Here is a 23,413-nt window from a genome sequence, read left to right as displayed (position 1 = left end):
TAGGGACAAAGGGAAGAGGAGATTAGAAGAAAACTTTGATTCCATACTTTTTGATTCAAATCTACATGCCCAAAAATTTGCTTCCATAGAATTTAGAAATATTCATAAGGGAAAATACATTGACTTAGATGAACTAAGTGATTTAGAGTCAATTAAATGGTTTGTAAATCTAGATCTTCTCCCAATCCTACAAATAAGTGAACTTATCTACCGTAGACTTATTAGGTTATTTTATAACAATCTACATATAGACGAAGAAGAAAGGATATCTACCTATCTTCTAGGACATCATATATCTATCACGGATAGATCCCTTTGCGACATAATAGACATCCTTGTAAAAAATAGAGGTTGTTACTTTAGAAGACAATGGGATGATGAAGCAGTTGGGACCACGTATGTTGATGCCTTAGTAATAATTTTCGATAATCCCAACTTAATGGTACTTCCTAAAAGCTATGAATATCTATTACCATTAAACACTAAAATACTTCATCATATTCTAATTAGTATCATTCTCTCTAAACAATATCATTATGATGAAGTAAGTCAAATGAAACTAGGAACCATGGACTGGATTATGAAAGGATTTAACAATTGTTTTGGTTACCTTATCCAATAAAATATGATAGAAATATCTAAAAAGGACATGATGCTTCCATACGGTAATATAATACATACGATATTGCAATACCACCCAACGAAGAGGTTATAAAGCTAGATAGATTTAGCATCATAAATAAAAATCTACTTCGTCGAATGAGATATATATTTAGAAATGGTATGTGGGTTAAAATGCCTAGAAGAACCGATCCCCCTCAACCTGAACTAGAACCAGAAACACCAATCTTTAGGGGTAATCAATCTCTTCTAACTGGTCCAGGAATCATATCCAATTGAGTAAGCTCCTTCATCATCTATCAAAGACATAGAGATTCGGATGGATCGCTCGGCTCGAACATCGTCAAGATCAAATTCTATCTGAGCTACAGCAGATTCATCGACAATTTGACTCTTTGTTTAGGCATTTTTATTTTTTCACTACCTGAATGAGCATATGTATGTACTTAGAAAATGTGGACACAATTGATTCTTGTCTTGTTGTAAAACTATATTGTTATAAACACTTTATGCTACTCACCTTGATCACAATGCCACTCGCTTTGATATGTTTAACCATTAGTATCTATGACTTGATGTATTATTTAGTGAGCATTTACAAGGTAAGGGACATTAATGTTGATTGATCCTCGTTTTCGGATTTTCCTTAATCACTTAAATTCAATGCTGAAAATTGTATACAAAGTTGATATGATTGAATAACATGTTTACTTTAAAAATGAAAATTTTGTGCCTTGGTGCTAAAAGTTTCTATGATGAGCATGTTGTACTCTCATTGTGATTTCGATTCTTAATCTTTGAGTACCACGAACGCTAATAATTTTGCTTCATAATTATGATTGAAGAACCATAACAAAACCTTGTATGAATGCATGAATTTGTTGAATTTGTTTTTTCGGACTATCTTAATTCTATGATTCAATCACTTAATGATGAAAATCTCATGATATGAATTTTACTTATATGCTTCAATAACACATTGGAAATTAAGTGTTTTTGATGTAAAAATTTCCATGATGATGAGCATATTTTACCTCCATGATTGTGTTTAAAAAACTATGGTAAAATTTTGTTCAAATGCATGAATTTCATTTTTGGACTTTCTTGATCCTAACAATACTGTCTGAATACATGATTTTATATTTCTCTTCTGGACTTAATGGAGCTTTCATGAGCCTAAATGATTTTATATCAATGTATCAAGTTTATTTCATATCAATGCTCTATGATTTTTGACATATGAAAATGCATCTCTAATGGATTTATCTTTGAATTTTTAATCGAGAAAGGGATTTGATGAAATGATTCGTTCATATGGATTCCTTCTTGATGAAGGAAGATTTCCTTTTGAGATGAACACTTGCAAAGATTTAATTCACATGTATATCTTGATCTTTGTAAAAACGAAGTATGATTTAATCCCTTATCGTTTTTAACTTCATTCAAGTTAGTAGTTCACAATGGCCTTCCTCCTTGTCATGAAAAGCTATCTCAATGTCATGTTTGCTTGAAAAATTTGTATGAATAATATCTTATCGCTTATTGTTGAAAAATGACATGAATCTTTGTTCTCCTTTTTGTTGATGATAAAGGAGGAGAAATATATGATAAATTGATGAGAGAATGAATTACTATACACTTACCATATGATGAAGATTAAATATGTGATAAATTAATAATAGAATGAATTGTTATGAATACCATATTTGCATTATGATTAGATATCAAGAGCTTATATTGTAATTTTACAATATCTTAGTGAATTGCTACAATTGATATCCTTATTTGAAATATAAGACTTGAAAATGAATATCAAGTTTTCACATCATTTTCATATATATATATATATATATATATATATATATATATATATATATATATATATATATATATATATATATTATTGTAAACTTAAATTTAGACTTCGAAAGACAATATATATATTTTGGTTGTGTCTACGCTTACGTGCATGTGTGACATGACGAAATTTCCAAGTGTGGATAGACAGACTTAAGTCATTCAACTCAATGCAACTCTTTGTTCAAGCTAAACAACTTGGGAGTCCTGAATGAATATATCTATCCATTATAACTTTATTTTTTCTTCTTCTTGTTATTTTTGTTTGACGAAGGCGTCACCTATTCTAGTTTTATTCAACAGGTCACTTCAATTTTAGGAATGCCATAGAACAAGGGGTTTGAAATGGTTTGTGGAGGAGCATGAACCCTAATAATTCTTGATGAAATAAAATCCTATTTAATTATCTTGTGTTTTAATTTTTGAGATCATTGATCGCTGTTTTAGTTAATTGGAAGTGCTACGTGTACAATATACATCACGCAACTCAACTTTAAGTTTGATACTATTGGCATCCATCAAATACATTACTAATTAACGAGCAAAATTCATTATATAATAATATAATATTAAAACAAGGGTAAATGCTAAACATGATCTAATCTCTCATGACTCTACTAAATTGTGAGAGAATATTATTTATATTGACTAAATCAAAGATATTTTACCGATAAAAAAATTTACTATTGACTTCTTGCTTGATCGATGGCACCCTCAAATTTGTTTTTGCCTAGCCATACTCTTTTTTTTTTTTTTTTTTTTTCATTTGGACGAAAATATCTTCAAACTTTTACTTAAATGACTTGATCACATATATTATTTTTTAAAAAAATAGTATTAATTATCATATAATTTTTTGAAATAAAAATATAATATTAATCAATTTAAAATCACGTCATAGTGTTTTTATGAAATTTTGAGTTGATTTAATAGAAGTCGATGAAATTACTCTCAAAATTGAATTAAATTACACTCTATAACAAAAATATTCCAAATAATCTTAAAAACATGTCATAGCAACATGTGAAAGTTGACTAAATTAATTACTCTAGTTACTATATGAAAATTTGAATTAGCTTAATAGGAATTAACTCAATTAAACTCAAAATTGAACTAAATTATATTCAAGTTATACTCGATTATGAAACCTATATTGGATTTGATTTGAGGTGTTTTTGTCATAAAAAAAATATCATCACGTAAAAACAAATACAAGGGCGTTATCCAATAAAAAAAATCAATAATAAAATACCCCTCAAATGTTGATGTGATGTGCCCACACATACGATCCACGAGAGGCAACATCACAATGGAAACCTCTCTCGATGGATTCAGTCAATCTAAATAATACGACGTTAATCAATGAGATGGAAAATTTTCGAGCGATGCCAACGAGTGGATGTCGACTATTTGAACGAAAGTTGGGTGGTTCGATGTTGGATTCAGACGTCAATCAAAGAGCCTCCAATTTTGAACTCTCTCTCTCTCTCTCTCTCTCTCTCTCTCTCTCTTACGTAACATTCAGGACTGTTGGATTCTCAGACAAATTCATGTTCCTACTAATTATTTTATAAATATAAAAGAAAAAAAAGGAATTATTCAGTCATATTTCATTTTCCAAATTATTATTATTATTATTATTATTATTATTATTATTATTATTATTATTATTTTGGTCAAAATCACACGATCAGCAGCTTCACATGGTTATCGCAAGCCGTTGACTTTAAGGGCGCGTGCGAATCAAGTAGTCGAGGATCACGATGGGCCCACATTGACCTTAACCCGACACGAGTTTGGAATCGACCGAAGCTTTGACCAGGAAATTGAGGGCGGCAGTGTGAACCCGGTGGCCGCCCCGGTCCACTCCGTCTCCATCCACGTGCGAGGAAGTTGACCTGACATGGTGGATTTGTGCCGTTGATCGAGGTTTTTTGTTCTATAGAATTTTGAATCGAAATCGAATCGTTTTCGGACAGATTCTAATTTCAGCTTCGATTCTAAATCTAATTCGAAACCATTTATTTTTAATAATAATATTATTATTTTTAATAATAATAATATTATTTTTTCAAATACCCCTCCAATTAATCGTAAGTTATCGTTTTTTTGTTCTTCTGGCAAATTTGGAATCGAAAAGAAATCATAGATTTCGATTAAGATTTTAGGAACAAAAATCAAACCGTCAAAATCTGATTTTAGTTCAATTCAAAATTATCGAACGGTTCGACCCATTTCGATTGTGATTCTGGATCGATACAAATCCAATTCAAACCGAACCGCGATGAGTCTACTTGTCTTCCCTTGCGACCACCCTTCACAGCCGCCGCCCACATTCCCAATATACTATATATCTAATCATCCTGCCGAACATGATTTGATTAGCCATGCTTTGGACATCTAACACAAATGCCACCTTCCCGGAAGGTGCCCTGTGCTGCCTTTTGGCTTAAACAATGTCTTCTCATTCGGAGAATCTTAACAGAGAGGAAAAGGCAGCATTGGGCAAAGCATGTCCACCAAGAACTAGTGTAAGAAGAGTCAAGCGGTCTTCGGTCTCCATTCTTTTCTCTCGTCCATTTTCTAGGGCTTTCATTAGCCTTGAATTGACCCACACCGAGACTTCTTCTTTTCATTTGCTTAAAGCTATTAAATGACCAACCCAAGCCCATCTTCTCCGAGTCATTCATCCACCATGGTGACGACCGGGCTCTGACGTCTCCTGGATGATGTCAGTCTCGTCTCCTCCCTTTAATTCCATAGAGTTGATCTATATATACCTCACCTGTTCTTCCTGTAAGGCTTCGTGGGGATCTGTCTGTGATCCTCCTCGTATCATGGGATCGGCTTGGTTGGATCTCGACCTCAACGTTGGCTCGCTCCGATTCCCTGTCGATGCTCCGGTGAGTACACCTGTTCGACCTTAGACCAGCTAGATGATCTCGTTCCACTCTGTCGTTGCTTAGTATGTCGTTTCTGCGTGGTGTAGCAAGTGTTCCCCGTGGAATACAAGCGTGTCGAGGATAAGATCTCGATGAGAGGAGGCGAAAGAAGTGATGCTCAAGTTGAAGGTCTCGAGGCGGAGCTGATTCGGGTGACGGAGGAGAACAAGAAACTCGATGAAACGCTGCGAATCATCACGGCGAAGTACACCTCGCTTTGGAACCAGCTGAATGATCTGACGACCACCACCTCCTCTTCCGAGGGGGCGTCTCCGTCTCCCTCACCTGCAGGGAAGAGGAAGATCGAGAGCTCCGCGGGCCACACCGAGCCGGCTAACTGCAACGCGGAGTGCACGTCGGCCGAGGAGTCCTGCAAGCGAGTCAGACAGGATTGCAAACCCCCGGTCTGGAAGCTTCACGTTCGCACCAATCCATCCGATTCGAGTCTGGTGAGTTACTGAGTTCCACAGCCGTCTTCCTCGTGAGGATGTCTCGAGCGAACGTCTCACCCAAGTCTGTGCTTTGTTATGGTTCTCGAAAGGTCGTGAAAGATGGGTATCAATGGAGGAAGTATGGTCAGAAGGTGACAAGAGACAACCCCTCTCCAAGAGCTTACTTCCGGTGCTCCTTCGCGCCTGCCTGCCCGGTGAAGAAGAAGGTAAACCAAGCACCAAAACCCTAACCATCTTCTTCCCTATAAGCACTGCAAGAAGCTGATCAAGTGATGCTTACATTTGTCGTTAGGTTCAAAGAAGCGCGGAGGATCAATCCATCTTGGTGGCGACGTACGAAGGCGAGCACAATCACAGCCGGCCTTCTCAGGTCGGAGATCGCAGTGACATGGATTTCGGCAGGCCTTCGCATCCCAAGTCATCAGTGTCGGAGGAACTCCATCCAACTTTGGTGGAGCAGATGGCTCGGTTGTTGACCAAAAATCCAGCCTTCACAGCTGCTGTAGCTACTGCCATTTCCGGGATGATGCTTTAACCAAAATCCACCCCCAAAAGATGCCATGAATTCAAGGCTTCTTCTCTGTGACGCTTTCTTATAGGTAAAGGATAAATGATTTGAGCTCAGAATCTTATGATAAACAAAATAGTTTGAGATCTCTCGTGCCCTAAGCGAGAATCATACCACTAGATCATATCGTTTCTTCCTACGAAAAGAGTTGGGCAGATCACTTGTGCATTACCATGAAGCTTTCCTTTTCACTCTATAATTATTCTCGCCTTCGCTTAAACAATTAAGAGAGAAAAATGTAAATCAAGAGGTTTATTTTGATCCAAATGTCGAATATCTTACTCTGTTTTCGTTTACGAAATATAAGAAGGAAAAAAAAATCAGATAAAGAGAACAGTAGGAAGAATCACACTGTGTGTGTTATTTTATCAAATAAATATATAATTCAAATGAAAGGGAACGGAATCATTTTTGAGAATTTTTTTTTCCTTTTCCCATAAATTGCCTTTGATGGAAGTGCATGAATCAGTCCAAATAATGTAGGGAATTCCATGAAAGATTCAAGTTTTTCCTCGAGTCAACCGCGGCGGCGGATCCGGAGAAGGTCAAAATCACGTGCGGTGGAATGCGCCTGGTTGTTGGCGGCTCACGGTCAACGATTCTTTCCCCCGTCCCCGCCTGATTCTCGAGTTACGACTTAAGTCTCGACTCAAGGTCATGCGGCGTGCTTCGACATGCGGCGGGATTCATAATCAACACCCGATCAAAAACTGACACATGGACAATCCGTCGTAACTCTTACCTACTTGTCAAACACGTCACCGCCACATCAGCCACTTGATCACACACTTGTTGTGTGTTTAAGAAATAAGAATACTGGTAAAATCCTTACTATAAAATGACATACATTTAATTCACGGTAATCTGCGTGACAAGTTTGGCATCAAACCCACCACACTGTTCCATGTCGAACTCATCAGAAAAGAGAAAAAAATGATTGATTGAAGAGTTTTAAAGCAGTGAGAGATACAAGACAATGCGCGGAGCAATGGCTCACAAAAGCTAAATTGACTGTGTCCTCGCAGCTATTACATCAAGCTAAATATCTCTTTGATATCGTCGTTTACAGGGACGAGAAACACTATACAAGAATCGGGTGGTAACAAACGAAAACCTATATTTGGATCGGTCATCTGTACATACATTTCCAAATTGCTTCTTTTTCTTCAAGCCAAGCTGCACCAGAAGATACAGAACAAGAACTTAATGTATCATAGTTTGGAAGAGATGAACATGCACAATGATGCTAAAAGGTGGTAAACAAATCTACAATTTTCGCAACGACGATAGCTTCTTCTCACAACTTCTTGCTCTCGAATTATTCGTATCGACCCGAGATGTTTCCCTTTGTTGTATTCTAATGTATATCAAGAACGATCCTTGCATGTGAAAGAGAAGAATTCTTGCCAGTCTATGTGGTGTTGGCACTACCGGTTGTGGATGGTATATTCTGTGGCGCGTTCTTTGAATTGTTGATCTTCGACTTTTCATTTTCTGCTTCTTTCTGCGCCTTTTTCTTCTCCATCTCCAGTTGTTTGCAGTTCTCTTCGTGGGCGCGCACGAACATTTTGACGAAGTTGAGGAGTGTTGAGACAACTGCAAAATGAAGAGAAGAAATCACGTGTTATATATGAAGATATGTACCAAAGCTGTCTGGCTGACCAATAATAATATACGGCTAATATGCTGCGGGCAAGCAAGCATGTTCATGCAACAGGCAGCAAGTGATACCGTATGTGTAGGTATATTTCGAAACTTGCTTGGGAACTCGAAGATAAACTCGATGAACGTGAGAAGAAATTTCTTGGTTGGAATGAGATATACCTTGTTCGAATGGACACCGTGTCGGATCTTCTCCGAAATAAAGGGCTAATGCATCAGCATTTCTACCCTGTAGGTCAGATTCAAAAACAATGTCAGAAAACAAATTATAACAGGCACTAACAGATTCCAAAATCATTAGCAGCAGTAACATCGAAGCATACCACATTGGAATAAAGTGAAGTTAGAGATCGAACTTCAGCTTCGGCGACACCAAGAAACTCCTCCAGGGTCTGACAAATGTAGTTTCAGTAAGAGGGGTGGACTAAAAAAGACACACGAGAGTTTTCAATTCTTTGTCCAGAGTTCCATATTGCATCAAAGATCCTACTTGTGAGCATTAGTATGAATATGACTCGATACCTTACAGAAAATTTGTGATACAGGACCATCATTTTCTGATGCTGTCAATTCCTGTTCAACCTTCTCAAGGCCTTTGTTTATTGCTTGCATTTCTTCTGCCAGAAATTTCAGTTGCATCTGTAGAAAATAATTACTTCATTGAGTTAGATTTTGAACTTGTGAGAAAAAAAAAAAAATTAAGTGAAGAATTTTAAAAGTCCAGGAAGAAAATCAAGCTAGCAAGAAAAAAATCATTAACTTACCTTAGCTGCAAGTTCCAAGCTAACAAGATGCTTGGGAAAATCAAGAAGTTCAGGAAGTTTGTCTGCAAGAACCTGCAGGTTGATAAGGAAGAAAAGAAAGGTTTGGATAACAAAATGAGTTTTGATTAATAATTTTAGACTTAGCAACAAAAAACATAGACAAACGAAGGAGAAGCAAGTAGAAACTCATTCATGATATGCAAATGATACGTCCAGTTTTATAATGGAAGATCACATAAAGAAGCTTAATGTTCTATTTTATCATGAAAAAGGGAAACCAGAGCCCAAAAGAACAAAAAAAAAAAAAAAAAGGAAAAAAACAGATGGAAAGCTGAATTTCCAAAATATTTTCCATTATATTTTACTGAACTAGGAACCGAAAGTCAGGCTTTTCGATAAAAGATAAATCATGGCCTCTTGTCGTTGATTAAATTGACTGTATTTATAGTGAAAACCTAAGCACCACATGCCCATGACTATATAATGAAGTATCAAATCTTATTTTACTGCAACATTTTACGACCAAAGTACATATAATTAAACTGATTTTTATATACATAGACAAACTTGGATGAAATAACGAGAATTTCTTAAACTTTGTCAAAAGAAATTTTGTCAACGATCTTAAACCATATCGATCCCAGTCAAACTGATATATAAGCTATCTTTTGTGGAAGAAATAAAACCTCGTTTCTGATAATAAGCTACCTTGCACAAATAATGCATGAGAGTCATCCTGTTGTTGCGTGCACGTGTGTCAGTAAGTTTGAGAAGGCTATCCAACCTAAATCCAACGGCAGAACCTGCAAACATAGGGTAACATATACAGCAAACATGTGAAGTATCACATAATATGCATGAACAAAAGCATCTTAGATGGAAACATAAAAAGCTTGTTTTGGTAGAGAAAATTAAATAGCTCACATCTGAAGCATCAGATGGTGTCTAATTAATTTTTTATTAAAGTAACTGAAGCAAGAAGTAAAAACATATATCAAAACAAACTCAAAATTGAGAATAATATTAAGGAATTTGGAGCATTTGAGTATGATTTTTAGTCTTCAAAACTATGAATTAAAATACTTCTAAAAAAATATCTAAAGCATCCAACATAATGATCAAGTCAATGGAACTAAAACCCAAAGGCTTCTGGAGTAACAGATATGTCCTTACATCAGTATCTCATCATATCCTGTAAGATAGGACTCTATGGCCACTGCAATTGTCCCGTCTTATTCTCCAATCCTCTAATTTAAAACTATATATCAGACCTTAACTATCAAACAGCAGATTCCAACATCCAAGGAGAGGTTTTCACAGAGCAGCTTAGATTGCATTTCTAACAGGCAGTAATGAAGATAACTGAATGTTATCAAGCTGGTACCCCATCCCAAGCTTCTCTAGTGAAGTGCCAGTGCAGAATCCCATGATCTGCACATAGCCGTCAGGAACAGTTGGGTTCTAGGCGACTTTCAAAAATCCATCAACCAAAAATATATTGTCTAAATACTGTGTAGGAAGAAGCTATGACAACATATATTCCAAAGTAGATGTGTAAATTCACATATAAGATATGTTTGTGGATATAGCTTTACTATTACAGTCACCTATGAACATAATAGCCATAACAAAATTCTTGTGAAAATTCAGTCTTAAGAACTGAAATCAGTGGAGTGATGGTATATATTGTGGCCAAGGAAAACCAAAGCAGAAAGTGGAAAGTAAATTAAAAAAGGATATATGGACACAACAAAATACAGAAAGGCATACGGAAACATAAGCAAATCAAATACCAATAGCTTCCACAGAAATCCGTGTCTTTTGTCCATGTTATAGAGAAACTTTTTTTTGGTTTACACAACACTTATAGACCAACCGTTGTTGTCTAAGAAAATTCAAATTCATGTCTATGATGTTTTTAAGGAGCCATTTCATTTCATGACAAAATTCTTGTGATCTAGTACCTTGTATCATTTTATTCCAAAAGCATATACAACTCTCGGAGATAACTGATATCAGCCAGTTGTATGAAAATCAAGATAAAATAAGGTGGCTAATGAACATAACAAATCAATTCTAGAACAGTATTGCTTTGCCCAGTCCATGATCTCCACGGTGGTCTCTTCAGTTTGAGATAGCTTACAAAATTTAATAGCATATGAAGATGACATCAACTGTCATCAACCACAACAATGTCTACATCTTCTCGCAACCTGAATTTCACCTTTGTACATATTCTGATGCTAACAGTGGTTTAGAGGAAATCAAGAACCACCATTTTCTGCCTCATTGAGCACATATTGGTATAAAATTATCAGATGAAAATGTAGCTTCTGCACATAGTTTTCACAAAAACCAACATACCAAATCAAATCAAATAGATTACGTGAATGCATGTTTGTAATTGAGATTATTCCTCTTGATAAAAAGGATATATTTGGTACACGAGACTCTCCCCCAATGCAAAGTTTAGAGAGGGTCAATATATTCAGTCTTACCTTGGTACATTGTTCTTACAATCCAATTATCTCATAATGTTTATAATTGGGATTCTTATTCTTGATATATAATGAAAAATAATTATCTCATTAAAATTGTTCTTACAATCCAATCAAATAACGCTTCCTTACATCATAGTCCTTAATCTGGTTAAGAGAGAATCGACCAATTGTTACCATACCAATTCATATTCATTGGGCTGATATTACCTAAGTTTTCTTGTAGTTCGAAATTATAGTCCAACAAAGTTTCCTGGTAAATAATCTTGGGAAAATAAATATGAACCAATTTATGTTTTACAGTTAGGAAAGGAATGAACGAGTAGCCAAGTATGTACTTACGAAAAAAGAGGTAACCAAGGATGTGTGTGCTACCTTCTTCAACTTTTACTGAATTTAAAATCATCTAGATTATGTGATATATAGCTCTAGGGTAATCAGATGGGAATCTGTATTTTCTTTATATAATGTGCTTAGATTTAGTATCCTACAGAAGATGCAAGGTCAAGACTATCAGCATGCAAGGACAACGTTGCTTCACATGATAGGTATTAAGTGAAACATCATGTGTTTCTGAACATGAAATGATCAATTGTATAATAAGAGCAAAGATGATGTAAAAATCCACAATGTGTAATTTTGACTCACCCCTGGCAGTTCCCTGGTTTAATGCATTTCCCAAAGAAAGAATGGTCTTCATAATTCTTTTCAATTTAACAGAACTTCTGATCTGAGAATGGAAGAGATATATAGTAAGCTATGGAATCTCAGAACCAGCTAGTTCACTGCCAAGATAGTCAAACTGCAAACTGAAAAAGGCAAAAAATGGACTACCTCTTCTGCAGCAGAGTTGACAATGTTCAGGCTAGCTTTGAGGTCAGCAACCTAGTAGATAAAATATGAAGAAAAATAATTCCAAGAAACATCCTCAAATACATCCAAAGGAAAAACATGAGATTATCCAACCTGTGATTGGAATTGGATTTTAAATGAGAACACTCTTAGCTTGGATTCCACCCGTGGTACTTTCATCAGCTCCAAGAAATACTGGTTAAAATCAGGGGAAAGACAAACAAACAAACAGTATTATATATCACAGATTGTTTTAGGTGCCAATCACAATTCAATTCCTAATCTCAACCATTATATTTAAGCAAAAGATTAAATATTTCTTTAAATCGATCTTCTGAATGTTGATGTAACAGCAAAAGAACTTGATTTAGAAGAAATTTGCAAACGACAAACAAAAATTCCTGATGATTGTTGCACCAAGACTACTAATTTTCGTGGAGGATCTGTGTCAACTTGATCTATCTTCTACTTCAAAAAATTGCAGCAAAGAATCAAATTGAACTTGTTTACCTGCTCACATTTCCCTAAGTTTTCTTTATCTCCATTGTATCCCTAATAATTACAGGAAAAAAACAAGTTGAAGCATAAGAAGCAAAGAAATGGGAAAATATATTGCCAAGGGAAAATAAAAAAAAGAAGCAAAATAACATATAACAACCTTGAGTAGTTCCATTTCCTCCTTTGTTGGGCAAAACTTAATGAGGTTATCAACCTGATCAACATCTAAAATGGAATCGTCAAGGGTAAGAACTGAACTCTGTGAACAAAATCAAAAAGCAATCAGGACCATACTTAATGCCATAACCCAGGATCAAGAAACTAATGAAGAAATGTTTAGCGAATATTCATCATCTAGGAAATTACTACCTATATATATAAGCCATTAAAAAGTTAATTCGAAACTTACCTAGTTAGGATTTAGTCCCATTAAAAGAAAAAAAATGCTGCTTAACATAAACTTGTCTCATCTAGACAAGTGACTGAAAATTTGTCAAAAATAAAACAAGAGGATGAAAAATCAATCTACACTTTTATATGACAAAAATACATCAAAAGTAAATGTTTAAGAAGAAGGTAAGCTTCAAATTTTGAAGAAACAGCTGCTATGAAACTAACCAGAAGTCATCTGCTTACCAGTAAATCATTTAGTGGCATCTTAACCTTTGTAAGCATGATTTCGCAATTATTAGCTCGTCTAAGATCAATCTGCAAGTGCAAGTAATGTAAATAAATTATGAGACATGTTTGAGCTTGTATATGATCACATTAAAAGCACGTATATGCCCTCATATTATATTTTTGCCATCAAAGTTATTTTAGTTTGTTCAATGGCTCTTTTTTCATTTCAAAATGTTCAAATTTAAAATTTCCTGTTTTATCCTCTCATATGAAGATTTATATCCACAACAAATTAGTTACAACAATTGAATTTAGTTAAGAAGGAAACCAATGAATCCTTAACTAAAAGAACAAATCATATATATACACAAAATAGGCCACTGATATTCCTAGAGAAGCGCATTTGTGATACTCCACCCCTATGTAAGAGAAATTTTGACTTGGTTTATAAGACTAAATGAATATGCTATCATAGTCTATGGCCTAGATATTCTGGGCCAAGTGGTTCATGCCTATCAAGTTAATGGGTCAAATAGCCAATACGGCTAGGAGTGAACATTTATCTTCTCTTGAGTTCCATGTTGATCCACAAATCCTGATTACTTTATTTCAACATATTTAACAATGATGTGCTGAACTAAGTAGAAGGAACAATTGTTGATCTCAAGTACTCTTAAAGATCACTACTTTGCTGATTTCTGGAGAGCCTGCAAATGGCTTCTCTAGGAAACTAAAGTTGGTTTCTTGAGAAGAGGTTTTCTTCATTTAAAAGAACTCAACCCTTACTAAAATACTTGATGTTGAATTTGCTAGCAATCTCATCTCTTATGCATAATAAAATCTTTATCCTCTTCTTGCAAATATTTTTTAAAGCATTTGCATACAATGATTGAAAATGATGCCAAAAGTACCAAATTTCATTTTCTACATAATCTAAAAAAAGATATCAAAAACACTTTGATACAAGATCTAATGAGAGTATTATTTTTAGTAGACTGTATCCAACCCCACATATAGCCATAGTAACCAACAAAAATGGAAACAAAAGGACACCTCACTTTGCCAAATTTGAAATGTGAAGGCCACTCAAACTTACAGGCAGATGAAAAATAAGAACTTCATGTGGAAAACAAAAGAATACACTAGAATCACCATTAGGATCTTTGTTTTGATGCATTCACCAAACTATCATATGGAGGGGTATGTTGTGTTGCTTTAACAATCACCATCGCCACCCTAAAAATATTCTTAAAGATACAACACTTTTGACTTCTTCAGGATTAAGAAAGCAGGCAACTATGATTTCAAACTTTCCATCGAGTCTCATTAGGGGCTTGGGTTTTCAATCCTCGCAATCTCTAAACAATTTTGCCTCCAGAATTCACCATGTTTTCTCTCTGTTAGAGACTGAGAATCCTAGGTGTTGACTCTAATCATAATCTGAGTATTGTTCATCATCTTTCTGCAGACTGACATTTGGAGCAAGCTGGCAAGAAAGATAAGTTGAGCCGTCTAAAATAATAGAACCTGGCATTTAGGAACATGTGTTGGTCCATACAAACGAATGTTTTCTAACAATCATGCAACAATTTGAAAATTTTATTCTCTTCATTTAGATCACTTGGATCAAATGCAGGCCCTAGTCTTCTTCAGAGCTTTAGCCTTCCTTCCAGTACTATGAAGAGAATTGTTAACACAAGTACGCTATGAATAACTTGTCTAAGTTTGTCTTTCATCTTCTGGGTGTCAAATGTCCAAATTCTAACTAATCCTTTGGAATTTTGAAGTCTGCTTTCGATTCTATATTTTACAAACCGTAGTCAAATGAAAGATGGAAGGGAACAAAATCATCTTAATTCCTGTGAGTTGATCCTTTCAATATACAGTATGTGCAGAAAATTAAGCTTAAGAGAGACACCAATTCTAGAGCTGTGAATTAATTTAAGTTGTCATATGTAGAATAACCAAAATTATGGACATACCCATTTCCCCAAGCTGTTAATGTAGGCATATTATGTATTAGTGGTTCTTGTGATAATTCACAGAAATAATTAAATATCCTAACATCATGAACTACAATAGTTTCTCATGGAAAGGTTAGTTAATGTTAATGAGATTGAAACTCCATAAAGAAAGAAACGAAATGAATGGATGACTCAAGCATCGGATTCAAAAGAAAAGCTAAGGCTATCAGATAAACTGTGACTAGCAGATGGCTATATAACAGTAAAATCTACATATTTTTCTCTCTGAACTTACAAGAAATCTTTACCAGATGAACTTTGTCAGATTTTGGACCCATGGAACCACTGGATTTGGAACCTAAACGCCGAAGTTCAGAATTTGGAACTGCAGCTGAAAAGAGACTCTCAAGCTCAGACATGTCGAACTCTGGCGCCCTAGCACAAAAAAAAAAAAAAAGCAAAAATGTAAGACAAATTTTTTAAGAAGGTAAAAACTTCACAAAGTAAAAATGGATGGTCAAATACTTCAAGCATTCATCACAATTTTGTGACTCCGCCCATAGGCTTCCTTGCACTGCTCTTGTTACTTTGATCCAATGCAATGGCTTCAAATTAGCCTTTCTAGATAATGCTTGTGCAGTCTGCATTCCCCTGTAATTTGAAGTTGGTGCCAAGATGCGTCCTTTCCCACCTGGTGGAGCATTCATGCCATTTGGGGGTGGCGGAGGTATTACCTCAGAGTTGGTTTTCTTACCTCCAGATGATTTAGGAGCAGTAAGGCTCCCCAAGGAACTTGAAGGTGCAGGAGGAGGTGGTACAGGTGGGGCAGATGATGATTTGGTAGAATGTTGTGATGAAATATTAGGTGGTGGAGGTGGAGGTGGTGCTGAGCTTGCAGCTGCAGGACCAGGCAGCGGGGGTGGGGGTGGAGGAACACCTGCTCCTTCAGTTGCATTTCTCACAGGCATTAAGTTACTTTGGGGACTCGGGGACGCCATCAAGGGTGGTGGAGGAGGTTTAGGTACTGACTTGCCTGCCATGTTGCTTGAGACTACCTGATGTGCAACTGGAGCAGAAGCAGGTTTTTCCAAGCCAGCAGAGACAGAGGCGGATGATGTTCCTTCAACGGGAGGAGGAGGAGGAGGAGGAGGAGGAGGAGGAGGAGGAGGATGTGAAGTTGGTTTATCATTAGCCTGTGAAGAAGTTCCATGATGAGAAGGTAGGGGAGGCACGAAAGTATGTGGTGTTGGAGTTGAAAGCTCTGGAGCAGGTGATGGGGGAACTTCTGGAATCGAGCTTTCAGTTGTCAAAGATGGAACTTCCGCTACTGCTGTTGGTTTGAGAGTTGTTTCAGCATCACTTTCAGCAGCAGCAGCAGGAGGGAGAGGGGACAGAGGAGGAGAAGGAGATGCATGTGAAGTATCTTTTATGTGACTTGCTGAAGATGTCAATAGCTGTTCTGACGACTGGCATTGTGATAATTCCGAAGAAATATTGGATCCAGAAGCTGAACTGGTTGGAAGAGGTGAAGCTAACATTGTTGTCTGAGTTACTTCAGAGCTTTCAAATGCAACATGGTCATGAAGCGGAGTTATGACTCCAAGAGATGAAGGTGAACTATGATATCTAGAAACAGTTGCATCAGAGCCCGGCACTTGCGGAGAATCAGAAGAAAAGGCAGGAGTCGATGGAGATGCTGGAATTTGTTCTATCCGAGAAGGGCATTGTGCTGACATCTGCGGACCATCCAGTTCGACATTTTGGCTTTCCGTAATCGAATCAGAACCCTCATCAAGTGGAGCAGACTGCTCCTTGGGAGAAGAAAGTAACGATTTCTTGTTTCCATCATCATCGGTTTCTCCCAACTGGAGTTCGTCACGAAGCACATCATAGCTCGTCCTTTTCAGCTTAACATCAGCGTCGAACTTTTGCGGAGACATTGCGTCCAACTTCTCTTGCAAGTTCTTGGACGAAGATATCTGCTGAAGAACTTTCGTGGCAGCATCCACATTTGTTTCCAGCCAATCCCAATTGTTGAACAGTTCTTGCACTTTGGCAAATGCTTCAATTGGAAGGCCATCTTTTTCCTCACCACTCGTCAATTCTGAAGATATAAGTGGATCAGCCGCATCCATCTCTGAAAGAAGAACCTTTTCACCGAAAACTAAAGTCAGCATCAGTACAAATCTGGTTCTTCCGATTCATCGAAGAACAGGGCAAAGAACATACCTCGACCCTGAAATCTTTAGGAAACCGATCTTTGGCGTCCCACAAGATGTCAATGGCATCACGATCTAGCATCAAAATGTTAGACCTGATGAAGGCTGTATTGAACATGACCCTGAACATCATCACTTCCCGGATTAGATCTTCATCCAAGCTGATGCACTCAAGTACGATATCTCCTTGAATATGGCAATGAATGTCGATCTTGACCAGTTCACAGTCTTCCTGCAATTTGTGAACAGAAGCACATGGCATTACACTCCATAACATTGTATCACTCGATTGGAAAAAAAGGTCTGCATTCACCACATTCTAAGCTTTCCAGAGAAACATTCATTTCGATTTTTAAGAGAAGATTACATTTAGAGAGGAACAAGATCATTTACCTGTTTGAAAAACCGAACCAGTTTGCTTTTCTTTGGTGTTGAGAATAGAACTTTCGGAGTCTGATCAGAAGCAATGAAGGGATCCTGGCCATAAATTCGAAATATTGGCCTGCATCCACCTGTTCCATTGAGGTCAGGAATGAACCTAAGGATTATACAGTCCAAAGTAAGAGCTCGGTCAAGCGGAGGCCATTCCATGGCCACATTTCTCCTTGATATATAATGCAGGTATCTCAGTTGGGAAGGCAGCGGATTCAGCGGCGACAGCAGCTGCAAGAGCTCACGGGGGGCCTGCTTATAGATCATGTCCAGTGTCCTCTGCTCGCCTGTGTACTGCTTGTGGTAAACCAGAAGCGCCGCCAACATGAAAGCTAGGACCGGCCATCCTCCTCGATCGCAGTGCATCAACAAGAGGTTCTGCTGACCCAACGAGAGCCAGCTCTCGCCTGACCTCAAGAAATGGTGGATCATTTCCATTGTGAGCAGCGGGCATCCTTCATACTGCCGTGGGTAGTCCATCACAAGCATGTCATACTCTGACAAGACGCTAGAAATCTGGCTTTGGCTCTCCCCCTCTCGGAAGTTGAACACCATGAAGGAGGCATCAGGGTACTGTTCGTGGAGCTGTGACACAATGCCTCCCATGTACACCCTGTATTCTTTTTCTTCCAAGATATCAGTCGTGAAACAGCAATCGAACACTGCAACCATTTTATAGAAGCTGAATCATGCAAACTGGAAACTAAATCCTCTATTTCATCGAGGCATTCAGATCTATAGGTTTTCCCATAGAAACTATTAAATCTATTTCATCGAGCAGATGGCTATTGGATCTTTCTACCACATGTTAGTAACCACCCCGATCAAAATTTAGGCAAAACGAAGCGCAGATGAACGATTAGCTATAAGTGGGCGGATTCAAGCCCATTGCAGTTATGCATTTGGTGCAACCGGGTGCACCTCCCGATTAGTATTTGACGAATAATTACAAGTACGAAAAAAGTTCGATATTTGATCTCGAAGCGCCAAATCGCAGGAAAATCACACAAACTAACATCAAAAAGTCCAGAAAAATCACTCGATTTCGCAGCGTTATTGAAGAAAATAAGGGTTTGGAGAGATCAGAAGCATACCATAGACTCTTTCGGAAATCTCCAGAAGCCCATCGGGTGGCTTGCGGTAAAAGAACTTGCGAAACATCGCCATCGTCAAGATCCAGACGAATCAAACAAAAACGCCAACGCAATTAACCAGGCGGGCAAAATCAAGAAACCTTACGAGGAAGGGTCTCGGAAACATTGGAACGACCGGGGGAAAGGAGGAAAGGCGCATGAAAGCCCTCTCTTCCGAGCTGATATTGTGTGGATTCGAGAACAGACCATGGATTTCGTTGCAACATTAAGGAATCGCATGCGCTTCTTCTTCCATGTTCCTCTTATTGTGATCCCTCCTCGTGGCGGACACGGAGGAAACAGGAGAAGACGATCTTTTGCGACTGATCAGCGTCTAAAAATCACATTTTAAGAGAAAGAATGCGTTGTTAGACTAAAAAGAATGGGGAAGATGGTTAGATCTAGGATTCAGCAAACCGCCTCCTCTGTCCCTTTCTTTTGCCTTGGCTCGAGGACGACGTGTGGAATTCTTCCTGCTTGCTCTCATGCTGACGATATTTGCACGCCCTATTTTTCGTCTCCACCCTTTTTTTTTTATTTTTTTATTGGCTTTCACCGTTAAATATAAAAGATAATTATTTTTCGTGTGTTGTATACTCGTATTTATATCACGAGAAAGGCTTTGACCAAATAATCATATGTATTTTGAGTGCCACAAAGGAAAAACTGTGGTTTTCTGAACAATTGAACCTATTCTTCCATGATATAATGTCAAATAAGCTTGAAATTTTACAAAATAGAATATCAAAATCTAAATATCGATATTAATAATCAAAATATCAATAGATAAACTTAATTTTTGGGGATTGGGAGATCAAGTGCATAAGTATACACGTACACGTGGAACTGTGTTGTCGACACGTGATAAAAACGGGGGTGGGTTTAGAAACCGTCTCTATTCGTTGCCTTCACGAGGGAGTGAACTGACCTGGTCGTTACGGCACGTGTGCCGCTCGTGCGGCGACAGAAGTGGCCCTCCTCCTAAGATTAATTCTACTAATATGCGAACATAACGTGACTGAGTAAGTGATAAGTAGATAGGATTATTCCAATAATTAAGATTAAGATTTTTAACGGTCATGTTAGCACGCTCAATACATGTTAATACTTAATTTCTAATTGTGATAGCTCTAAACCATGATGTGTTGGAGGGCTTGAATGTAACTAATATTAGATCAATCTTAATATAATTGTTAAATCATCGTGAGTGAGCTCGATTGATTCACTATTGTGGGTTCGTGATGATTCCTTTTTGGTTGACGTCGAGAGCAGGCATTTCGGGAAGGTTAAAGGATTCTGTAGGGAGAGACAGTTCACCAGGAACAGCCTAGTATTCGAACAATGAAGCTTTGTTAGGGAGCTGGGCGGTCTCCTATGCTGAGTAGCCTCCTGGCCATACCTCTGGGCTCCATTGATGATCCTACATAATAGGTCTACGTCGAGGGTGTCCCAACTCGACCCCTTTAATACTTAAGTCATGAAAACGAAGAGGGAGAAAGACAACAGTATCATCAGCATAAATGAGGAAGTAAAGAGCATTTTTCGTTTACTTGTCCTGGATCTTGGCTTTTATACTTGGGCGCAATGTCACGGACAAACTTCTAAATAGGATATTTGATGTAATACTTATGTATGCCCGTGTTTTTTAGTATGTTCATACTTTGTACAACATGTAGAGGGACGACCGAAGGCTTAATAGTCCAATTTTAGTTAGGTTGGTGGCCGCTTTAGGCTTGTAAATAAAGATTGTGTCATGTGGACACGTGTGAGAGATTTTCGATCTATAATTGATCATTTTACCCTTTGTTGTGCAACTATTCGAAGCTTGTAAAGTGTGTTTGTAATTTGCATTGTCTATGAAGTGTTTTCGGAAATATTTGTTTGTGGATCTCGAATGAGGCATTTTCTCTAACCCGTTCTCTCTTTTGTGGATCCTAAGGGACATGAGAAGCTTCGGGGAGGTTGACCTTTGTGGACGGACACGCAACGATGTCACACGACTTAGGCAAAACCAGCTAAGTCCGTGACAATTGGGTGGAGCAAACAGGTCTTCGTCAAGGCCCCCCTTACCTTAGGTGGAAGAGGTATTTAATATGTGTAGCTTGTCGACATGTGCCCCTAGGAGTGGCGCTTGGGGACTATCAAGGTGACGCCTTCGATCTGGCTTCCTCGCTTCTTTAGGTTAAGCAGGGCATGGTCCCTATATCATCCATCTGAAAGAGAAGGCTGGTGAGGTTGAGCTATGTTGCTGACCATTAATGCATAGTTAGATTCTCTTTCCAAGACGTGGGATTAGTGAGGAGTGGGTCTTGCAGGCCCATTTCGAAAAGCTGAGGTAGGCATCATGACCTTTTGTTGACGATTGTAGGGAGTAGGTGGTTCCTAAGCTTTTGCTTAGGTATTGCTTATGTGGCGGGGGAAGCTGGGGAGTGCTAGGATTATCTCTATCATTCGTCCTCTTGGAAAGGCATTCTTCGAAGCATTGAATGAAGGTTTTAAAGGACATCGCTTTCCCTGCATGGTGATGTGAACGTTGTTTAGCTTCGAGTTTATTACTAGTGCTAGTCATAGGCATCTTATAAGCCAATCACATGAGTAATGATACGTGTGACATACCATATAATTTTTTTTACTTATTATTATTATTATTGGTATTTTTTTCACTTTCTAATGCATGCTTGATATATTATGATGTCGTTGGATCTGCGTAATTAGAATTAGATCATAATAATGAGACCAATTCGTATATAAACACAAACCCTAAATATTCCTGATCATAGGTTACTCGAGGGGGATTTCAAGATAACCGAACAGACCAGTGTACTATATACACATCCATATGATGAAGACAGTTGATTTCACAGCTACTTGTATGGAGGCACTGTGAATATAGTATAGATGCTCATTAGAGAATGAGTTCACAAAATGATTTACTCATTGAATGCTGGATGGTTAATGATATATTAATGTTAGACATCAATTTCGTAGTCCTAGTTGTGTGTTTGACCTTAGACTTGAGACACCAAGGATATCATGAATGAGTACTATACTCTTTGATACTGGACTTATATGTCTAGAAGTTCTAGATCTAGCACAACCGGTCATCAGGAGTGGTAGCCAACCTTACGAGGGTGATTGAGTATTGATAAAGGATCATTTGCTCTTGGTGTCATGAGAGGAATGTCCAATGTGTTCTTGCTTAAGCAAATCCTTGGCTTTGGTTATTCAGATTGAGAGAGAAAAGAATTCTCTGGGAGAATCTAATTAGAGAGAGGCTCGAGTAGATTCTATATGAGCTTGACAATACCATACTCGATATATAGTTTCTAAGATATTAGATGGATAAGGGACTATAGAGACATGGTAATTGAGGGCAGATAGGTTCAATGGATTAGATCTCCCTATATCGTTTAAGGACTATGGCCTAGCACATCTATAGTCGATGAGTTGAGTGAGTTATTATAAATATAATAATTCATTGAGTCAAAAGGAGTTCTGATAGGTGTCACTCACCTCCAGCTCGATATTGGGCTTAGAGGGTCAGATATATGGTAGATGTTGCGACAAGTAGATGTTTGGATATGAGATATCTATCGAGCCTAGTATGTCCATAGTCGATGAGTCGAGTGAATTATTATGGAGATAATAATTTATTGAGTCAGAGGGAGTTCTGATAGGTGCGACTCACGACCAACTTAATATTAGGCTTAGAGGGTCACATAAATATGGTAGATGTTGCGACGAGTAGAGGTTTGGATGTGAGATATCTATCGAGCCCCTATTTTATTGAATATTCAATGAGCCCCTATTTTATTGAATATTTAATAAACCCCTGTATTATTAGATCTTTTTTATGAGACCCAATAAGAGCAAATAATGATTATTGGATAGAGATCCATTAATCTAAGAGGTTAGGATAGTTGGATAAAGACTATTAATCCAAGCGACTATGATAGTTGGATAAAGATCAAGTACTCAATAGAGCAGGATCCATTATGATTAAGTTGACAATGACATCTATAAATAGGAGAGAATCAAAGGGGTCATAAGCTAGACTTAATTCGCTACCACCTCCTATTCTCCTTCTTAGCCGACAACCCTCTTGGTGGTGCAAGATAATAGCAAGAAGGGGCCAACCCTTCTTGATCACTACTAGCGTGTAGACTACGAGGATTCACGCTGCAAAAGGAGCATCGCTCCCTCATCTACTGTGTAAATCACTGCTAGAGAGGAGAACATTTGACATCCTTTATCTACAAATTTGGATTTATGTTTTCGGGGATATACCACCTCCCCTAGGTAAAACATCTCACACATGTTACATGGTTTT

General features: G+C 37.6%; 2 protein-coding genes across 4 annotated transcripts; one reads left to right on the top strand and one right to left on the bottom strand.

Annotated features, from left to right (window-relative positions):
* The first annotated feature begins 5,228 nt into the window (after nt 1-5,228).
* LOC135632386 (WRKY transcription factor WRKY71-like) lies at nt 5,229-6,595 on the top strand. Its single transcript, XM_065140921.1, has 4 exons — nt 5,229-5,381; nt 5,468-5,869; nt 5,962-6,078; nt 6,165-6,595. Exons 1-4 carry the CDS (start codon nt 5,316-5,318, stop codon nt 6,405-6,407), a joined length of 828 nt encoding a protein of 275 aa, XP_064996993.1. The 5' UTR covers nt 5,229-5,315; the 3' UTR covers nt 6,408-6,595.
* An 812-nt stretch (nt 6,596-7,407) lies between these two features.
* LOC103978179 (formin-like protein 18) lies at nt 7,408-19,530 on the bottom strand. 3 transcript variants are annotated; one of them, XM_065140918.1, is made up of 17 exons: nt 19,045-19,530; nt 17,912-18,612; nt 17,529-17,750; nt 15,825-17,449; nt 15,608-15,734; nt 13,351-13,422; nt 12,875-12,973; nt 12,727-12,768; nt 12,331-12,411; nt 12,199-12,249; nt 12,013-12,094; nt 9,575-9,669; nt 8,867-8,938; nt 8,625-8,741; nt 8,426-8,494; nt 8,265-8,331; nt 7,408-8,036 (listed from the first exon to the last, which is right to left on the bottom strand). In XM_065140918.1, the coding sequence occupies exons 1-17, from the start codon at nt 19,115-19,117 to the stop codon at nt 7,852-7,854; spliced, it is 3,780 nt and encodes a 1,259-aa protein (XP_064996990.1). In that variant the 5' UTR covers nt 19,118-19,530; the 3' UTR covers nt 7,408-7,851. The 3 variants fall into 3 exon arrangements, with proteins under 3 accessions (XP_064996990.1, XP_064996991.1, XP_064996992.1); XM_065140919.1 differs by having other exon boundaries at nt 12,875-12,928; XM_065140920.1 differs by having other exon boundaries at nt 17,912-18,563.
* Nucleotides 19,531-23,413: the final 3,883 nt, after the last annotated feature.

The sequence above is a fragment of the Musa acuminata genome, chromosome BXJ3-3 (assembly GCF_036884655.1).
Source record: "Musa acuminata AAA Group cultivar baxijiao chromosome BXJ3-3, Cavendish_Baxijiao_AAA, whole genome shotgun sequence".
Taxonomy (NCBI): Eukaryota; Viridiplantae; Streptophyta; class Magnoliopsida; order Zingiberales; family Musaceae; genus Musa; species Musa acuminata.
The sequence above is the reverse complement of the archived record's forward strand: the minus strand, read 5'-3'. Positions and strand labels throughout refer to the sequence as shown.